Source organism: Vipera ursinii, assembly GCF_947247035.1.
Source record: "Vipera ursinii genome assembly, chromosome: 1".
NCBI classification, from domain to species: Eukaryota; Metazoa; Chordata; class Lepidosauria; order Squamata; family Viperidae; genus Vipera; species Vipera ursinii.
This window is the reverse complement of record NC_139512.1, coordinates 104,057,936-104,079,476: the sequence shown is the minus strand read 5'-3', so window position 1 is coordinate 104,079,476 and position 21,541 is coordinate 104,057,936. Positions and strand designations below refer to the sequence as shown.

Genomic DNA, 21,541 nt, shown 5'->3' with positions numbered 1-21,541 from the left:
AGCGACATAACAATATGCTATAGCCATTTGCTTCAGCCTTTGATTCCCATCATGGAAATTCCATTAATTGCATATACAGGAAGTTTGGGTTGATCCATACTTTGCCCTAGCATGGAGATAAGCCACCTATTTGTTTCAGAAGAACAAGACTGAATGACATAATTCTCAGCCCAGCTAGCCTGCCAGAAAGGCAGGCAACTTCCAATTCTTCTGCCTTCTGGTCAGAAATAGTGCTTTTCCATCTCTTGCCACCACAAGCAGAGGCATCCAGCCTATTTGATGCGCTTCACTGCCTCTCACAGAAATGTCTCTTTTCCAGTTGGCTGGTTTATGCTGTGGGCAGGAATATTTCCCCTGTTCTTTGCCTTTGATTGTCATTTCATACTGGATGGTGAGGCTGCCTGTTGTGAGGGTGAGGCTGGATTTTTCTTTTTAAGGTTCAGAAGCAGAGCAATCAAATATCAGATACAATCTCCGCCTTGAGTTATTTATAAAAATAATAAAGGTAGGATATAAATAAAATAAAAAGGAAATAAAATGCTGGCTGGGGGTTATTTATTTAAGATATTCGGGTTGGAAGAGCTCTGCCTTGTTTGCTTTTCGGCCCAAGTGACAGAAGAATGGTAGAGCTGTTTCTTCCTTTTTTTCTCATTTTAACCTTTAGTTAAAACATATGCTTACAGAAAAGAAAGCAATTGCTGCTTAATTTCCTGGCTGAGTGGGGAAAAGAAATGGGAATCTACGAACCAGGGGCAGTGTTAATTTTCATCTGGATCAAAGTTTTGGCCTCTGTGCGTCTAAAGTAGAGGAAGGTCTTAGGTTCTTACTATGGCTTTAGTAGTCGTTTGATATGCAGAAAACAATAGGCAGAGATTTTAATAATGGAATGATACAGAATGCTGGTTTCTGCAGATGAAGCTTCTATGAAAGCTACTGGAGAAGGAGCTAAGCTCTCTAATGCAGACTAAAGAGGTCACTATCAGGAATCCACATGTACAACATAAGCATCTCAATGTATGTATTCTAAAAAGTGGAAAAATGAAGGTTGAAATGCCTATTAGAAAAGTGAATAAGAGGCAAAAAATAATTCAGACTGAGGGCACCACTAAGCTTGACCCAAATATCCTGGGATTGCCTTCTCCCCAAATAAATAGGACCAGGACAAAGAATATGACAAAAATTGTATTTGATTAAATTTATTTACATTTAATTTTAACATAAATCACATCTCTTATATTCTCCATTTTATTTATTATTTTCTCTTTCCTCCCTAAACTTATTTTCCCTTCTTTTACCTGAAAATTACAATTTAGTTTCAACCTGTAGAGGTTCGGATGAGGAGCTGAATTCAAGGCTTTGGGGGGAATGGAGACTATGTGACCCTCATGCTGATAATTTCCATTATGCCAAATTAAAGCTTGTTCAACCTACAGAGATTTTATTGTGGTATTTAACAAAGCAGAGCAACTTCCTCAGAGATCAGAGCATGATTTAGTGGAAATATCACACATATAAACACATTGTTTCCTTTGTGTGTGAAACTAGTGTAAACACAACCATTACCAAGGCAAGCTGGTTTCTAGCTTATACATCAACAATAGCCACAATCAATTTGCCCTTTAAACAGAGATCCAGGAAATAATGACAAAACACTGCAGCTAGGTGTGGGGAGTTAAGCGGCTATAAGATTGTTCCCTCATAACAACAATAATAATCAGGACATTGATGCTGAACGCCAAACACTGAATTGTAACCAGCAACAAAGCCATTTACGGTGTAGCATTTGAACACACAAACATTTATGATACGGTTACAGAAACCTCCAAGTCAGAAAATGAAATAATGATTTGAAGTCAAGGAAGCACATGAATATGGAGAGAGATGTTCTCTCTAGCTGCTTCAGGTGCGCAAGTCAAATTTAATTCAGAATGAGTTTCTGAACAGGACTTAAATTTAAGTTGGACTGATTTTGCCCATTAAACTGCAAGTGCATAATGTGTACAAACTGTCCTGTTTCGATTCTCTCTGTGTTTGATTTGATGCATGAAGCTCATCCAAACTGGTTCACCACAGTGAATATCTGAAATTCTAACAACCAGGGTCAAACTAAATCAAATATTTCAAATTAAAATGATCACCTGGTGATGGCTTTTATATTTGCTCACCATTGCAAACATTCTTCCCTGCTCTAGAGGTTATGACAAACTTTTAGAGCTAGGAAAGGGGATTGCCCCCACATTTGTACAGGTAGTCCTTGACGTATGACTACAATTGACCCTGGAATTACAGTAATAATTCTTGCAGGTCATTAAATGAATCACCACATAACCACACCAGATTTTATGTCTTTTTTTCCAGCACTCATTAAGCAAATGCCTCAATTATTGAGTGAATCCATTATCCATAATGGGCAATTTTTGCCCAGAACTGGAAGCAAATGCAGATTTCCAGCAAAAAACATTATAAATTGTGGTCACATGACCACGGGATGTTGCAAACAACTTTAAATATGGGCCATATTAGCCAGAAACAACCAGACCCACAAGTGAAGAGTTTAAACTAGCTACTTTATTGTTCTATTGCCTACTTCAAGGAATGTTCCCAGAGTGGCAGTTTGCCCCAGAAAAGACTAGATAAAATTCAGGGGCATTCAGTTTCCAGACTAATTCCCCACTTGACCCCTCAATTGGAACAATCTCTTTCCGACAGTTGCCAAGAGCCCAAAATGCAATTATGTTACTGTGTGTGTGTGTTTGTGTGTGTGTGTCAGAATTTCGAATTCAAGTCATAAGTAGCCCTGGGGATGTCAATCGTAACTTCAAACAGTTGCTAAGTGTCCGTTCTAAGTCAAAAACTGCCTGTGATGTGCTTTGGATAATGATCAGCTACCCTTGAATGTCAGAGTAGATAGTCATATCCAAAAATGGCATAAATTAGTGAACCTTTCACTTGTCTCTAGTATAATGCAACTAGAATTTAGCTACAAACACAGGAAATTCACTACACAGCACCAGACATTTTATCCATTGACTGGTCATCTTAATCCAAGTTTAATAGGAGCAAGAATTATCTGTAATCATCATTACCTTATTAGTTGAGTTTGGTGTCTGAGGAATCTCATCCTTCAGCATAGGCAAACTATTTCCTTCCATGTCTTTTCCTGAAACAAAACATTAAACAAAGCTTTAAGAACTGCTGAATACATACTGTGTTTTTAAAGAAATCAAAAGCAGATATAGTACACAACAGTAACTACACCTTAGGGTTGTATATTACAGAAAAGGAAGTGGGTATTTTTTTCAACCATGTTTCTTCCAAATATATTGGATTTTGATTTCTGGAATTCTCTCACCACTATAAGCTTTGTTCATGTTGAGTAGGAAGCTATCATAAAAGGTGATATCCAACACATATAGAGGACACCAATTTGGGGAAAACTGTAGCATGCTACCTTTGTATTATTCTTTGTTTTTGAATGTAACAACTGTAAACTGCTCAGAGTAGCTGGGAGTCTGGTAGCATAGAAATTTAACTTCTTCTCAGAATGACTGGGCTTGGAAATCTCAAACTCCTTTCCCAGCTTGATCTTTTCAACCTGCCTTCCCTTCTGCTTTAAGTTAGTAACTTGGTAGTTCTCACTGTTATTATTTATCTTCCAGAGAAATACTGCTTAACATCTATTGGTTAAACCCGATGTATCAGAGAGATAATGGACTCACAATACATATTTACTCTCTCTAGTGAGTAAAAGCTAAAAACAGAAAAAGAAAATAATCTTTACAATGCAGTCTCTTGGCCAGGTTTCTTGGTGGCATCTGTTAAAGAGATTTCAGCTTATTTTCTCCCCTTCGGAGATTAATTTCATAAGAGATTTAAAAAAATCCAGCTTTAACTTAAAAAAAAAGAAATAAAAGGTAAACTGTAATGAATATTACATTTAGATATTAAAATATAATTTTTTCTATTATTCATAAATATTGAGTTTGTCTTGACCAAAGACAACAACTAAACATAAAATCTACAAGATAATGCAAGATGAATACTATAAGGAGACTATGGGGGTCTGCTAAATATGGAAAATAATTAGTTTGTAATTAGTACAATCCAACGAATTACACCAGATTATAAGATTCTACAGAGAAATTATGACTTCATTAGTGTATATTCCCACCTTTATGCAGAGAAATAAAAATCAGGAGACAATAAGGCTTATTGTCTCACATAAATAAAAAAAATCAAAATTCTAATATAGTTTTCTGGCTATACATGTGGTTCATTTTTAACAGATAAATTAATTTCTGAAGCAAAAATCCTCTACTTTCTTTCCTTGCCTTATTCAGCTTCTTGTAGATTCCAATTTTTGATGATAGCTCAGAAGAACAGGATTAGGTGTCCCCCTTTTCCTAGGTCTAATACCCTGCTTCTTCTTCCATGCCTCCTCCATTTCTTTCTTTCAAGTCCTCCCCCTTTCTTTTAAATAAGGACTCAAATTTAACCATTATTTTTAAAGAACACATATTAATTTCCCCAGGTGCTTTAGGTCAGGATAAGCAGAAACCCCAATTGTTTTATAATATAATTCTGGTTACTGTTTTAGGTGGTTTTAATGGTATGTTATTTTCCCTATATTTCTGCTTTACTATTTTTTTCTATGCAGTTGCAAACTCTAATTGTCTGAGTTTGGTAGACATATAAATGTTCTAAACAAATACACAAACAAACTTCTCTTCCTATAAGCCTGCCCAGTATAATTAACATGACAGGAGCCCAATCTAAACATATCTGGATGGTCAGAGGATGTCCAAGCCTGAATTAAGAGCTTAGAAGATTTTGCAAGAGTGTATACCAACACTATTCGTAATAATCATCAATAGGATATGCAAAAGTTAGGCTTCTCAGATCTACTGAGTTTCTCACTTGCATTCCAAAGTTCACCAAATAGGTAGAAAAACTGTGGCTCAAGACGATAGATCAAAAAACACAGCATTAAGTTCCTGAAAACATGGTCAGGACTATTTTGTCCACATCAGAAGATGGAGCTTACGCACAAATCCTTTCAAATACAAAACTAGTCTTTTTTTGTCTCTGCAATATTTTGGGGGCAGGTTAGGAAAGAAAAAGATAAAAGCGTTTTATTGGTGCCATCAAATACATCAGGAGTTGAAAATTGTTCCAGATCTACTATTGCAAATTACAATAACTGCTCAAAGGTCTTAATCTCCCATTTCTCCATCTCCATTGTATAGCACAGTGATGGCGAACCTTTTAGAGACCAAGTGCCCAAACTGCAACCCAAAAGCCACTTATGTATAATCATGTGCCGTGTGGGTGTGACCCATTGGGTGGGCGTGACCCGTTGGGTGGGCGTGGCCACAGTGGTAAGAGCAGACTGGGTGGGACTAAAAAGCTCAATCAATTCCAACTTTGCGAGATTTTTTTCCCCCACAAGAAGTTGAAATTGATTGATTGAACCTTTTTTTTTTGCACACGGTGGCAGAGGCCTACAGTGAAAAGGTTTTATAAAACCCAGCTGAAGGCCTAGGACTGGGGCGATGGTGCGGGTGCCCACAGAGAGGGCTCTGCATGCCACCTGTGGTACGTGTGCCATAGGTTCCACACCATGGGTATAGAACATTTTAAAATATATACCGGAACAAACTTACCTGGGCTAATGGGATAAATCTCATTATCAGCCCCAAAAAACAAGTTCCGGGTCATCTTGCGAGGATCTATTTTCTGAGGAGTAGATGCAGCAGGACAGAGTGAGAACCTTCGCCGGAAAAAATTTTCTTCCTTCATGGCATGTGCTGTAGGGGTTTTCTGAAATTAACGAGATAAAAATAATCCCATCCAGCCTAAATATCATTTTTGTTATTTTTTGCTTGCTTAAATTAATCTATTCTTAAATTAAAACACTGACTTTTTTTAATACAGAAACGAACGAATGAGTTGACATAATATGACAAATATGCCAATGATGGAGTTTAATTTATTTTTATTTATTTTAATAAGCTCAGTATTACATCTCAACTATTCAACCAAATGCAGTCTAAAATTAGTTTTGGTCAGGCAGGCTTAATTTAAAGTACACTATTTGATCCATGCCTGCCACCCACATCAGGAGCAGTCAAGATGCTTTTCCTACCTTTCATTTCTACTTCTTATACAGTTCTTGACTGTATTGTCCAACCTAGGAAGCCAATGCCTAGATTTCACAACCATAGAAAATGGTTCTTTCAGCTTTAAATCACAAATTTTTCCTAAAGGCTTCAGCTCAGCAAAAAGTTATCCATCCATCAGGAAAAAAAGAGTGGCCTGATTAGGTTATAGGCCACCCATTCTTTTCTGAAATAACATAGAATCACCGACGCAATGAACTCGAATTTGAACAGGCTCCCAGGGACAGGGAGGACAGGAAAGCCTGGCTTGTTGTGGTCCATGAAGAGTCAGACACAACAATCAGAGACTGAACAACAAAAACAATAACAAGAATAAAATCTGATTGACATTTAGTTAAAAACACAAGCATAATGCATTGCTTTGCTTATTACATAAAGCCTAATTCCTGAATGTCCATATTGTGTTAAAACATCATGCAACTGGCTCAATGTTGGCTTTATGCAACGTGTTAACCTATGATTCCAAAATTCCTAGGCAATGACTGTGCATTGTAACCCCACATGGGGTGGCCTCTAAATTGAAGAAGACTGTATAATGCCATAATCATATACTTTTTCCTTTTAATATTTTAATTTTTCTCTGTGTGCGTGGGTGTGGGTGTTTCTACTGCTGCTATTGAGGGAGAACTGAGTAAAACCATCTTAGAAACCTTGGAAGGCCCATCCAACTAGGTTTGATCAGTACCAATTAATCAAATAATTATTGGTTAATATCTAATATAGAAGACTATAAATTAAAGATTGTTTATAGTAGTTTGCCTGTCTTAATACAAAGAAACAATGCAAGAAAATCTGGGAAAAAACTTTCCTTGTCACAATTTTTGCTACAGTGTATCATTAACAATATAGCAAATAGTCAGCAATACACAAATGTAATAATACTGGATGAGTAGGATGTTGGGAATGGTTAAAAATCATGAATTATATAATAATACTCTTCTTACAGGTGCATTTTTTTCCCCAAAGGAGCATATATTGCTAAATTATGCTAGAGATAAAATTGAATTTCTTAAAAAATAGGTTTATCTTCAAAATACAAATCAGACTAATTAATGTGTACTTTAAAGTAAACACTCAAAAATAGTGTTTCATAAAGTTAATTAATCTTTAAAGGTGTAGATCTAACATTAACACTCAATAGTTTTAGCAACAGAAACACAAAAGAGCAACCAAACGTCTCACAGTCTTTTATTATTGTGTACACAACAGAGATTTTCTTAAAAAGTGCAAGGCAGGAAACAGCAGATAATTCAAACCGCCTTTTGGTAAGCTGTTCCAAAAAACTGACAATAAACCTAATGTGTTCCAGACATTTCAGATCTTATTTTTTTTATCATGGGATTTATAAAAATGACATTGCTGAGCTAAGCCAACTTTCCGTTTTAGAAGTAACAGATTATCCTCCCATATGCTCCTTATTTTATCATAGCTGTTTGGGACCGATGTGTTTGCTACTTCCCATGTACATCAACCATGTTGCTCTCATGTGATAAAATGCAGAAATCATACAGAAAAGGTAGGATCAATTACTGAAGGATTGACTGGGTGGTAATGTCAATTGAATAATAATTTTCTTCTCTTCCTTGATGTTCCCACAGTTTCTCTTAGGTTCTAGAATGGGAGATGGGCCAAGGCAGTGGTGGAATTCAAATATGTGAACAACCGCTTCTCTGTGTGGATGCCGCTTCTGTGCCTGGGCAACAAAAAATTAGCTACCGATTCTGCTGATGGTATGAACCGGCTGAATCCCACCACTGGGCCAAGGGACACCAAAGCTCAAACTTCTTGTATTAAACTACTGCTCTCTCATTCAATCGTTTTATTAAATTTTATTAATTTTAAATTGACAGACTTTTCATATGTCTTTTTAGTGGCTTTTAATAGACAAACGAGAGAAGTTAACCTGAAGGAGCACAACAAGATTATATTGTGTCCACCAGGTCATCACTTCAACATGGATAGCAAGAAGAGAAGTTACAATTATCATTAATCTCTTCTCCGAAATACAACAATCTTCAACAGTAATTCAGAATTCTCGATGAAAGGATCTTAAAGATACCAAAAACTGTGAACTGCTATGTATCATGGTGGGGAACTTTTTTTTTTAGCTCCGTAGACCAGGGGTCTTCAAACTTGGCCCTTTTATGACTTGTGGACTTCAACTCCCAGAATTCCTCAGCCAGGCATGCTGACTGAGGAATTCTGGGAGTTGAAGTCTACAAGTCATAAAAGGGCCAAGTTTGAAGACCAGAGTCTTAATGTGGTTTGTTTACTATTATTTTATTTATTCTATTTTATATGTATAGCCTCCCATCTCACATGTGTCACTGAGGAGTTCACAACAATTAAAAACAACAAGAAGACTAAATATATAGCAAACATAGAATTGTATATACTATTATATCTCAAACACCATGTCTTCAGGCTCTTCCTAAAGGCCAGAATGATAGAGGCCACTTTAAGTTCCGGGTGAATAATGTTAATCTTTATTTATTATTATTTATTAAGAATTTTCATATTATAACAAAAACAGATGAAAAGAAAAAAGTGCAAAAAAGAAAAAGAAAACTACGTTAATAAATATACAAATGACATTCTACCTTCTTAACAGATAACTACAATCTTATTGCTCTTCTTCCCTCTTAAATATTTTGCTAACTCCCTCACCTCCTCCTTTAATCTGCATCTTTCTTAATTGTCAAATCATCTGTTCATTTTTTCTTCTTTCAGCAAAAAGCCCATCTAGAGGGCACAGTGGTTAGAATGCAGTACTGCAAGCTACTGTCTCAGCCTTCCATCCTTCTGAGGTCGGTAAAATAAGGACCCAGATTGTTGGGGGCAATAGGCTAATTCAGTAAACTGCTTAGAGAGGGCTATAAAGCACTGTGAAGCAGTACCAGTATATAAGTCTAAGTGCTATAATGTTTTCAGTCTTTAAAAAAAAAAAGAGTTTTCTGACCAACAGGTCAATTTCACTATTTTTGCAAATTCTGATATTTTCACAATCCATAACTTCACTATGGGAATATCACTATTCTTCCGTCATTGTGCATGCAATACAGATAGTCCTCAACTTAAGATCACATTTGAGCCCATAAGTATGTTGCTAGTGAGAAATGGAGGCCAACACCAGCTATAAAACCGGCAGCTATGATATCTCATTGTTGTGTATAATAATAAAAATAATAATAGGAAAAATGTTGCATTGGAATAACTGCAAGAAATACCATTTGCCTGCAAGTAAGAACTGAGGGTACCACAAAATAGACAAAGTAACAGAAAACGAAGAAGCTAAAGTGCTCTAGAGAAGACTTAAGAATTCAAACAGAGAAGGACCCGCCACATACTGTAACACTCCAGACTTGACCATTGTAGATAAGAAAGACAATGTTTGGATGAGGTGCCAGTACACGGAGACAGCAGAATAGAAGAGGAAGAACTGTAGAAGATAACAAAATACAAACACCTGCGAATAGAAGCAGAATAACCATGGCAAAAGAAAGCAAAAGATGGTACCAATAAAACTAGGCACCTTGGATGCAATCCCAAAACAACTGAAGCACCACTTGAACACCATCAGCACTGAATAAAATCACCACCAGTCAATTGCAAAGGGCAGCTTTATTTGGAAGAGCTTTCATCCTGTGACGATATCTTTAACACTGTCAAACAACATCTGTTAACCCAGGCCCTTGGAAAGGATTTGACAGATGGCTAAAATTGCCAAATCCTCACTAAACAACAACAACAACAACAACAACAACAACAACAATGAATGAATGAAACTGTAATGGCAGTTAGCAAGGTGGAAAACTCACATTTCTGCATAAAATCTCTAGACTGCAATGCTAAGAATCAGCAAAAGGATTTTCCAGCATCCCACCTGCTTTAAAACTGGCATCATGAAAATTGCCGTAGTGACATATCATCCTAAAAGCTGAATGCAAAATGGAAAAACAAAGAAAACGGCTATCCAGCCAATCCTGCACACACTCTTATCCATATGCATGAAGTCCTACCTATTGCAGATCTTTGTGCCACAATTAATAAAAGAAAAATTATGACTTCCCTTGTCAAAAATGCTTAAAATTAATCCCAGTTTATTAGGTATTAAATGTATTGGTTCTGTAACATGAAACCAGAAGCTTTCACTCTCTACTTTGTGTGTTTGTGACAAAAGAATGGAGGGATGGGCAAACACAGAAGTCTCTGTTCATCCTATTAATCATGATTTACTAGTATATACTAGTACTTAGTAGCATTACTAGTATGAACCATTACTAATATGTACATGGCTACATACAAGCCAAACCTCCTAAGTCCTATCATCTTCTTAAAAATGACAAGATTACCTTTCAGTAATCAGAAGTGAGAGAGTTCTGAATCCTTTGGGGAACTACTCTGATTTGGGTGAGATGTTCAATGGAAAGAGATAGCATATGCATGTGGGTAAATCAGGAAAAAAAACCCTCCCCCTTTTTTCTTCTGTTTAATTGATTGAACAGGCCTGGACAGGCCTCAAAGATGGCCTGGACAAGTCTCTGCAAAGAAACTTTCAGAAGTGGTTTGCCATTGCCTCCTCCCTAGGGCTGTGACAAAGTGACTGGCCCATAGTTACCCAGCTGGCTTTGTGCTGAAGGAAGAACTAGAACTCACAGTCTCTCAAGTTCTAGTTTGATGCTAGACCAAACTGACCCTTCCCCTCCCCTTTCCCTCTATTTCTTGTTTTCTTTCAAGTCAGAAGTTCAATGGAAGGAGATAACATATAAAGGTGGCTAAATCATAAAATCCTCAGAATCATGTAATGTACTGATAACCTCCTGAATCACCTCACTCCACTTAATGATGAAAAACCAGAAACAGATCACAATGAAAGCAACTGAGTAATCCTCAGAATAATTTCTGTTTTCACAATGACAATTTATTTTTTAAAAATTACTGTTAATGCTGTGAGGATTTTTTTCTCCTTTTTTTAAGCAGACTAGGGCCCATCCAATATGCATTTCTTTTAATCACTAGTAAAAGCTATATGGGTGTATTTATTTCTTTAAAAAGATTTATAGAACTGCCCATCTCTTACAAAATAACCCCAGGCAGCTCATGACAATATACAAAAACTATTTTAAAAAACCACAATAAATTAAAACCACTTTACACAACCAACATTGTCACCCCAGATATACATGCATTGAGCTCAATCCCCATCTCGGTCCAATGGATGAACAGTATTAATTCTCATGGTTTTTAAATTAATTTTCTTCTATATCCCCATGTTATCATCTCTCCTATCGTATTAAACTCCAGTGCAGTTCCTGCATACCTGTCACAATCACTGCTACATGGTGTGGGGAAGTGGTACAACTTTTTCTGCTGCAGTTGTTAAGCAAATCATATGGTTAGGTGAATCAAGCTTTCCCCATTGACTCTGCTTGTCAGAAGCCCCTGGGAAAGCTCTAAATGGTGACCACATGACCCTGGGATGCTGCAACTATCGTAAATACATGCCAGTTGCCAAATACCTGAATTTTTATAATCTTACTGCAGGAGATGCTGCAACAGTCATAAGGACCAGTAATAAGTCACTTTTTTTCAGCACTGTCAGTCATTAAATGAATTGGTATAAATCAGGGGTCTTCAAATTTGGCCCTTTTATGACTTGTGGACCTTCAACTCCTAGAATTCCTCAGCCAGCGTGCCTGTCCACAAGTCCTAAAAGGGCCACATTTGAAGACCCCCGGTATAAATCAAGGACTAGCTGTTGTGCACAAAGCCTCCCCAACCATCTTCAATTTCTATAAACTCTGACAAGGTTTGCAAACCCAGATTAATAGGCACACTGAGTTTATTTTTAGTTCTGAAAATACCTGTAATAATATTGATCCCTTTGGGGTAGGGGAAAGAATTATGTAGCTAAAAGAAAAATTGCTACTCTAAGAGAAAGAAGAATGCAGTCAAAGTTAATTTCCTTCCCCTACAGCAAGCAAAAATGCTTATTTCCATCATTTATATTTATACCTGACCACCCTGTTAGCAAGACTGCAATCACTATATGGGATTTTTAAGATTAGGGATCATAAATAAAGAAGTACTGCTTGCACACAGTTGGGATTTGAAAGTGCTATATGGAAAGCATAATGCAGGAAGGGATGAAAGCAGAACAAAGGGTGCATTTTTTAAAAAATACGGTGGGCAACTGAGGAGAGAAAGACTAAAGTCATAGAAGGCAACCTGATTAACACGCACAAAAAATGCTTTTCAAATATTTACCAAGTGAAAATGCACCACTTAGCCATGACCTTGTCATATACAAGTGTCCATGAACTTGGCTGTAAAAAAATGCTGTTAGGCAACTTGAAAAGCAAGTGATACCAACGTTATATGTAAACCCTAATAAGATCAACTTGTCAATTTATAGCTAGAACCACTTTACTCTGTAAATATTATTTTTACAAGTCTTTGAACGCCTATCGCTTAGTTTGCCTTTTGGTACCAAGAGAATAACTAATCTAAACATCATGCGTAAACTTTTCACCTTCAGGTACTGGATGAATAACATAGAAACCATAGAGAGTAAGCCAGACTCCCCAATAAAATCCTTATATCAGAATTACATGTTTAGGTTTCATTTCATTTCATTTCATTTCCTTCCTCCCTCCCTCCTTCCTCCTGGCTTTCAAGAATATTGCCACACAGCAGAGATGCTCTAGGTCAGGGGTAGGCAACCTCGGCTCTTTTATGACTCATGGACTTCAACTCCCAGAATTCCTGAGCCAGCTTGGCTGGCTCAGGAATTCTGGGAGTTGAAGTCCATGAGTCATAAAAGAGCCGAGGTTGCCTACCCCTGCTCTAGGCCCTCTTTCAAAAATAAGAGCGTTAAAAAAGCACTACATTTAAAAAAAAGAAAACAAATACTTATTGCTTGACTTTCTTTCATCCTTTTTGTAATACAGTAATTTAAATGGTTCTAGGATCTGTTTCTTGCAATTATGTTCTCCAACTTGTTCTTCCAGTTGTGTTCCGAAGTTATTTTTGTTCTAATTATGTCAGATTTCCACAGAACAATTATTCATTATGCAATCAGACATAAATGTAGCTACTCCTCCTTGTGCATAGTAACACTCACTGGAGTCAACTTATTAATATTTTGCAGTATTTAATAGTAAGGTTCTAGTTTCACAGATGAACCAAAGGTAGTGTTCTCTGTTATAAGGGATGGATGGGAATACATGGGGTTTTTTTTCCTACTATTCTTAACAAGGATCCTTCACTCAAAAAAATTATAAGAGGATTCCACTAAATTAATCACCTAATATGGTCTACTACTGGTTGTATTCACACTAAGCCATAATGTGATTTGTTTAGGTTTGATTTACCCAAACTCAGCCATTGTAGTCTGAATGATAGTTCATTGTTATGTACAATAATTCATGGTTTAAAATATGTTTATTGGTTTCTGAATACACAAATTACTAGGACTTTAGAGAGGATTTTTTTGCCAGTAACAGCATATGTGTCTGTGGGTCTGTGTAGTTTGTTAGTTAGTGTTGGGCAATGTGTGATCCTACTGTATTACCAGCGTTCCTCATCACTTGGAACGATGGCTGGGACTACTGGGTGATGAAATAAAATATTTTCATGATCAAGATACTCGTCCATAGGGAATGAGTAAGTATCAGTAAAAATTTTATCTGTTTCAAAGACAATTAAGATACTCAGCCATAGGGAATGAGTAAGTTATCAGTAAAGTTTTTATTTGTTTCAAAAACTCTTAATCAGATAAACCTTCACCGTAGCAAGGCATTAAATAGAAGCCTTGTCCAGTGTTCTTGCAAAGATGTCAGATTATCCCTGAAACAAAGCATATGTTTTCTAGCTGAACTAGGAGCCCTCTGTTTTATTCACATTTCTTTTTGGCTCTGGGAAAAGGCAAATGGATTCACTAACTATATAAAGAAACACGAATACAACTGCAAATGACAGCAGAACCAACACTGCCTTCACTTGACAGTATCAGTCTGACAAAATGCTAAATACCTGTTAGGGCTTGAAGTACCTTCATTGCAACAGAGATTCCAACTTGCATAATTAAGATGTTTGCCTGAAGGAGGATACCGAAATTCATTTGGGTGAGAGACAATTTAGTCACATTGCTCTCTCCAACCTCCCAGAATGTAATAATATACCAATTCTCCCCAAATTAACATAATTGGTTGAACTTACATACTCACTATATTAATTTAAAGACATTGCCAGTGTTGTTACTCATCCTGAACTCTTCCCATAGCTCGAAGTGTTGACTCAGAGGTTCAGTTCAAACATAATAATCCTAAAATAATTTGATTTTGTTTCTGTGTATGATATGAACCCAGCCCACTATGGTATTTTACCCATGGTGTGTGTCCAGTTTATTCAATAAAGCATGCTTAGGCAAACATGGCTTAATGCACTGTATGAACCTAATTATGGTGCAACGACACACAGAAGGCAATGCATGAATAATAAGTGAATACAAAGTACAACTTAAATGAATTCAGGTGACCTCTCTGTCTCTCCAGTACATAATAAAAAGTTTTAATTAATTATTTTGACACAAGGGTATATATTTGCATCTTATTTTTCATACATAAGGCTGAGATACAGAAGCTGCATCTCCTGGCAACTAAGTCATTATGATAAAAAAGAGACAATTAGTATTATCTGTCAAAATGATACTCAATTAGGAAACTGGTATTAACTTGTTCTCCTGTCAGTTCCAAGCTTCTGTATGGTACTGCATTTGCTTTTCTATTTTGTTATACATACTTCTTTGCTTCTGAGGCAGAAACAATATTTTGTCCAAATGAAATGGTAGGTTGCGGCAAAAATTAATAAAGTATGTTATTGTTTATAAGCGAGCCAAGATAGAGCATTGTTAGTGAAAGAGGTGCCACTGTTTTACCTTTTTTTAAAAAAAAATTAGGAAGTAAATGTAGCTGAGCAAGCATGAAAAATGTAGGAATATACAGTATTCAGGGTTTTTCTTTTACAAAGTGCAGCTTCATAAATATGCTGTTCCTTCATCCCAAAATCATTGTTTTTATACCTACAAATTATTTATCAAAAAATTACAGATGGTGGCCTATCTTCTGAGTAATTCTCAAACTCTTCTTAAAAATTAACCTTTCATTATTCCTGATGCTATAAGGGGGCTGTATTCCTTTAGTTTTCCTGTTCTGCTATGGCTCTTGCAGAAGCTTTGATATTCAACTTTGTGATAATAACTCTATCATATTTATTATTTCTATGACAGTTATAAAAAGTGATAAAAGACGCAGAAAAAATATATAGAGTACAATAGTGCCTGGAGGAAAAAACTGAACAATATATATTAATCAGAGTTGGAATAAAACAGACCTAGTTTATAGATAGTGCTAAGCAAGTTCACCAACAATTGCTCCTTTTTTGTCGAATAATGCACAAAATGACATTCTGAAATTCTTTGTTATTCCAAAATTTTATTAGTTTATAGTATACAATACAAAGAAAATACAAAAGTAAATAGTGGGAAGAATAAGGAAGGGGAAAGGAAATAGAAAAGTGGGGGAAGAGGAAAAATAATAAAAAAGGCATTGACTTCCAACTACCTTTGGTGCAGTAAAACAGAATATCATCAAACCTCAACTTTTTATTTTTACAACTAGTATAAATTAGCCATTTTGGTAACAACAAATTTAATCGGTAAATCCCAAAATCAAAATTTCATTTTTCCCCCCACTTCAAGCACAAAGTCCAGAAGAGGTTTCCACGTAGCAGTAAAAGTATTTCTATTTTTTTTCTTTAATCAAAACAGTCAATTTAGCCATCTCTGCTAGCTCCATCGTTTTTGCAACCGTTCCTCCATTATGGAGATTGATGAGGTCTTCCATTTCTGAACATAAAGTAATCTTGCTGCTATCAACATATATAACATCAAGTTTCCAATTTTTTCCCCAGGTCTTTGTCCATTAGCCCCAAGAGAAAAGTCTCTAGTTTTCTTTCTATATTCACTTTAAGAATATGAATCCTACTCCAATATTTTTGTGCTTTATCACACGTCCACCATAAATGATAAAAAGTCCTGTCTTTACTTTTACATTTCCAATATTCATTTCAAATGCCTTTATACATTCTTGATAACTTATCTGGAGTTAAATACCAACGATACATCATCTTGTAAAACATTTCTTTTAAGTTAAAGTTTAATGTAAACTTTAATCCTTTGTTCCACATATTCTCCCACTGTTCAAACATTACATTATATCCAAAGTTCCTTGCCCATTGAATCATACCGTGCTTTACTTGTTCATTTTCCAGATTTAAATTCAATAAGATTTTATAAATTTTAGCAATAGTATGTTCATCACTGCCACACAGTAGGATTTACAATTCATTTTTAACAAAGTTAAACCCATGATTCTTTTTGTCTAGTTTAAATCTTTCTTTCAGTTGTATGTGTGTGTGTGTGTGTGTGTGTGTGTGTGTGTGTTTGTGTATATTGAAGTCCATGAGTCATAAAAGAGCCAAGGTTGCCTACCCCTGGCCTAGAGCATCTCTGCTGTGTGGCAATAATCTTGAAAGCCAGGAGGAAGGAAGGAGGGAGGGAGGGAGGGAGGGAGGGAGGGAGGAAGGAAATGAAATGAAATGAAACCTAAACATGTAAATTTACACAAATATGAGCTGTCATGGTGTGACTACTGCCTGTGGATGGCCTTGGGTTAGGCTGAAACAGGAAAAAAGATTTGTCCCGTGTCTGGGACTAAGCAAGTGTATTTTGAATGCTTAAACATTTAACACATATCTTCCTTGCTTCTCAGCTAACACAGAGAGAGAGAGAGCCTGTGGCCTAGGGGTTAAAACAACTGCTTAAGACGCAGTTGGCCCAGGTTTGAATCTCAGAAGGGTATGGCTGACTGATGAGAACAAATAAGTTTGAAATGATCATATTGGTCTCCCTTTATTCTTTGTTAGCAAGCCAAAAAATTTACACACACACACACACACACACACACACACACACAACTTAACAAACACTTAACATATATATAGGTTCAAATCTCAGATAAAAAGGGTATGACTGACTGATGAGAACATAAGAAGTTTGAAATGATCATATCAGCCTCCCTAAATTCTTTATTAGCAATTTGAATAATTTACAGAAATAATGAGCTGTCATAAGTTTTGACTGTATCCTGTGGATAGCCTTGGGTTAGGTCAAAACACGAAAGAAAGATTTAATTAGCAAGGTGTATTCAAAAGACTTGACAAATACTTCACTCACTCACTCACTCACACACACACACACACACACACACACACACCAATGGCAGACATGACCTTCTGATTCTAGCTCATCCTTGGATTTGAGGGTAAGTTCACCCAAATTAAAAAGATATTGTTGTTAGCTGCGAAGTCGTGTCTGACCCATTGCAACCCCATGGTCAACGTTCCTTCAGGCCTTCCTATCCTCTACCATCTTTTGGAGTTCATTTAAGCTCACGCCTACTGCTTCAGTGACTCCATCCAGCCACCTCATTCTGTCGTCCCCTTCTTCTCTTGCCCTCAATCTTTCCCAGCATTAGGCTCTTCTCCAGTGAGTCCTTCCTTCTCATTAGGTGGCCAAAGTATTTGAGTTTCAACTTCAGGATCTGGCCTTCTAAAGAGCAGTCAGGGTTGATCTCCTCTAGGACTGATCGGTTTGATCGCCTTGCAGTCCAAGGGACTCGCAGGAGTCTTCTCCAGCACCATAGTTCAAAGGTTTAAATTCTTTGGCGCTCAGCCTCTCTTATGGTCCAACTTTCACTGCCATACATTGCAACTGGAAAGACCATAGCCTTGACTATACGCACTTTTGTTGACAGGGTGATGTCTCTGCTTTTTAGTGTACTGTCTAGATTTGCCACGGCTTTCCTCCCCAGGAGCGTCTTTTAATTTCTTGGCTACAGTCCCCATCTGCGGTGATCTTGGAGCCCAGGAAAATAAAATCTGTCACTACCTCCATTTCTTCCCCATCTATTTGCCAGGAATTGAGAGGGCCGGATGCCATGATCTTGGTTTTCTTAATGTTAAGTTTCAACCCAACGTTTACAGTCTCCTTCTTCACCCACAACAAGAGGCTCTTTAGTTCTTCACTTTCTGCCATTAGAGTGGTATCATCTGCATATCTTAGGTTGTTGATATTTCTCCTGGCAATCTTAATCCCAACTTTTGATTCATCTAGCCCTACCTTTCTCATGATGTGCTCTGCATATAAATTAAACAGGCAGGGCGACAGTATACAGCTTTGCCGGACTCCTTTCCCAATTTTGAACCAATCAGTGGTTCCGTGTCCAGTTCTCACTGTTGCTTCTTGACCCGCATATAGGTTTCTCAAGAGACAAATAAGATGGTCTGGTACTCCCATCTCTTTAAGAACTTGCCACAGTTTGTTATGATCCACACAATCAAAGGCTTTAGCATAGTCAATGAAGCAGAAGTAGATGTTTTTCTGGAACTCCCTAGCTTTCTCCATGATCCAGTGTATGTTGGCTATTTGATCTCTAGTTCCTCTGCCTCTTCGAAATCCTGCCTGTACTTCTGGTAGTTCTTGATCCACATACTGCTGGAGTCTAGTTTGTAGGATTTTGACCATAACTTTACTAGCATGTGAAATGAGTGCAATGGTGTGATAGTTTGAATATTCTTTGACACTGCCTTTCTTTGGAAATGGAATGTAAACTGATCTTTTCCAATCCTGTGGCCACAGTTGAGTTTTCCAAATTTGCTCACAAATTGAGTGTAGCACTTTTACTGCATCGTCTTTTAAGATTTTGAATAGCTCAGCTGGAATACTGTCACCTCCACTAGCTTTGTTGTTGCTCAGTTTTTCTAGGGCCCACTTCACTTCACATTCTAGGATGTCTGGGCTTGAGGTCAGTGACCACCTCATCGTGGTTATCAGGGACGTTAAGCTCATCCTTGTATAGTTCTTCTGTGTAATTTTGCCACCTCTTCTTAATCTCTTCTGCCTCTGTTAGGTCCCTGCCATTTTGGTCCTTTATCATGCCCATTTTTGCATGAAACATTCCCTTCATCTCTCCAATTTTCTTGAAGAGATCTCTGGTCTTCCATATTCTATTGTTTTCTTCTATTTCTTTGCACTGTTCATTAAAGAAGGCATTCTTATCTCTTCTAGCTATTCTCTGGAATTCTGCATTCAATTGGGCATATCTTTCTTTTTCTCCCTTGCCTTTCTTCAGCTATTTGCAAAGCTTCCTCAGACAGCCATTTTGCTTTCTTGAATTTTTTTTTCTTTGGGATGGTTTTAGTTGCTACCTCTTGTACAATGTTGCGAACCTCTGTCCATAGTTCTTCAGGCACTCTGTCTATCAGATCTAATTCCTTAAATCTATTTGTCACCTCTACTGTATATTCAACAGGGATATGATTTAATTCATACCTGAGTGGCCTAGTACTTTTTCCTACTTTCTTCAGTTTAAGCCTAAACTTTGCAACGAGAAGCTCATGGTCTGAGCCACAGTCAGCTCCTGGTCTTGTTTTTACTGACTGTATAGAGCTTCTCCATCTTTGGCTGCAGAGCACATAGTCAATCTTATTTCTGTGTTGCCCGTCTGGTGATGTCCATGTGTAGAGCCATCTCTTGGGTTGTTGGAAAAGAGTGTTTGCTATGACCATCATATTCTCTTGACAAAATTCTGTCAGCCTGTGCCCTGCTTCATTTTGTACTCCAAGGCCAAACTTGCCTGTTATTCCGGTTATCTTTTGGCTTCCTACTTTAGCATTCCAATCCCCCATGATGATAAGAACATCATTTTTTGGTGTTAGTTCTATAAGGTGCTGTAGGGCTTCATAGAACCGGTCAATTTCATCCTCTTCAGCACCGGTGGTTGGGGCATAGACTTGGACTACTGTGATATTGAATGGTTTGCCTTGGATTCGAACTGAGATCATTCTGTCATTTTGAGGATTGTATCCCAGTATTGCTTTTCCTACTCTTTTATTGACTATGAAGGCTTCTCCATTTCTTCTGAGGGATTCTTGCCCGCAGTAGTATACCTGATGGTCATCTGAATTAAATTCACCCATTCCTGTCCATTTTAGTTCGCTGATACCTAAGATGTCGATGTTCAGTCTTGTCATCTCTTGTTTGACCACGTCCAGCTTGCCTTGATTCATGGATCTTACATTCCAGGTTCCTATGGAGAAAAAAATCTTTACAGCATCGGTCTTTCCTTTCACCACCAGACACATCCACAGCTGAGTGTCCTTTCGGCTTTGGCCCAGTCGCTTCATTCTTTCTGGCGCTATTAGTACTAGCCCTCTGCTCTTCCCCAGTAGCATATTGTACGCCTTCCGACCTGAGAGGCTCATCTTCCAGCGTCATATCGTTTTGTCTTTTGGTACTGTCCACAGGGTTTTCATGGCAAAGATACTGGAGTGGGTTGCCATTTCCTTCTCCAGTGGATCACATTTTGTCAGAACTCTCTGCTATGACCTGTCCGTCTGGGGTGGCCCTGCACGGCATAGCTCATAGCTTCATTGAATTATGCAAGCCCCTTCGCCACGACAAGGCAGTAATCCATGAAGGGGTAAAAGATATTATTTTACCATAAGTCCATCAATTCGGCCTCAGCACCATCTTTTTTCTAAAAAAAGGCTTCTTGTGGGGAAGCCTCGGGGTGGGGTATCATCAGTACGCTGATGATACCCAACTTTTTGTTTCCACCCCGAACCAACCCAGTGATGCCCTCTCCGTGATGTCCTGGTGCCTGGAGGCGGTCCAGGTCTGGATGGGGAGAAACAGGCTTCGTCTCAATCCCGCCAAGACTGAGTGGCTGTGCATATCGGCATCTCGGGTCAACCAGACTATTCCATCTCTAACGATGGGGGGTGAGGTGTTACCCCCCGTTGATAGGGCTCGCAACTTGGGCGTCCTCCTGGATTCATGACTCAATTTTGAAGACCACATAGGAGCCGTGACCAGGGGGGCTTTTGCCCAGGTTCGCCTGGTGCGCCAGTTGCGTCCCTATCTGGACCGAGATGCCCTACGCACAGTTACTCATGCGCTCGTGACCTCCCGTTTGGACTACTGCAAAGCTCTCTACATGGGGCTGCCCTTGAGGAGCACTCGGAGGCTTCAACTGGTGCAGAATGCGGCCGCGCGAGTTGTAATGGGGGTCTCCCGATACTCCCATGTAACACCTCTACTTCGCGAGCTGCATTGGCTTCCGGTTGCCCTCCGGGTGAAATTCAAGGTGCTGGTCATTACCTATAAAGCCCTACATGGCTTGGGTCCGGGGTATTTGAGGGAACACCTGCTGCCAGCATCAAGTGCCCTTCGTCCAGTG

General features: G+C 38.0%; 1 protein-coding gene across 3 annotated transcripts in view; it reads right to left on the bottom strand.

The window, feature by feature from the left end:
* OSBPL5 (oxysterol binding protein like 5) overlaps positions 1-21,541 on the bottom strand; it is a 131,840-nt gene that overhangs the window by 49,946 nt on the left and 60,353 nt on the right. For all 3 annotated transcript variants that reach the window (XM_083371586.1, XM_083371585.1, XM_083371587.1), the window contains exons 2-3: positions 5,664-5,820; positions 3,087-3,160 (exon numbers count right to left, since the gene is read on the bottom strand). In XM_083371586.1, the coding sequence (XP_083227712.1) occupies positions 3,087-3,160; positions 5,664-5,799 (210 nt within the window). In that variant the 5' untranslated portion in view covers positions 5,800-5,820. The remainder of the gene's footprint in view (positions 1-3,086; positions 3,161-5,663; positions 5,821-21,541) is intronic.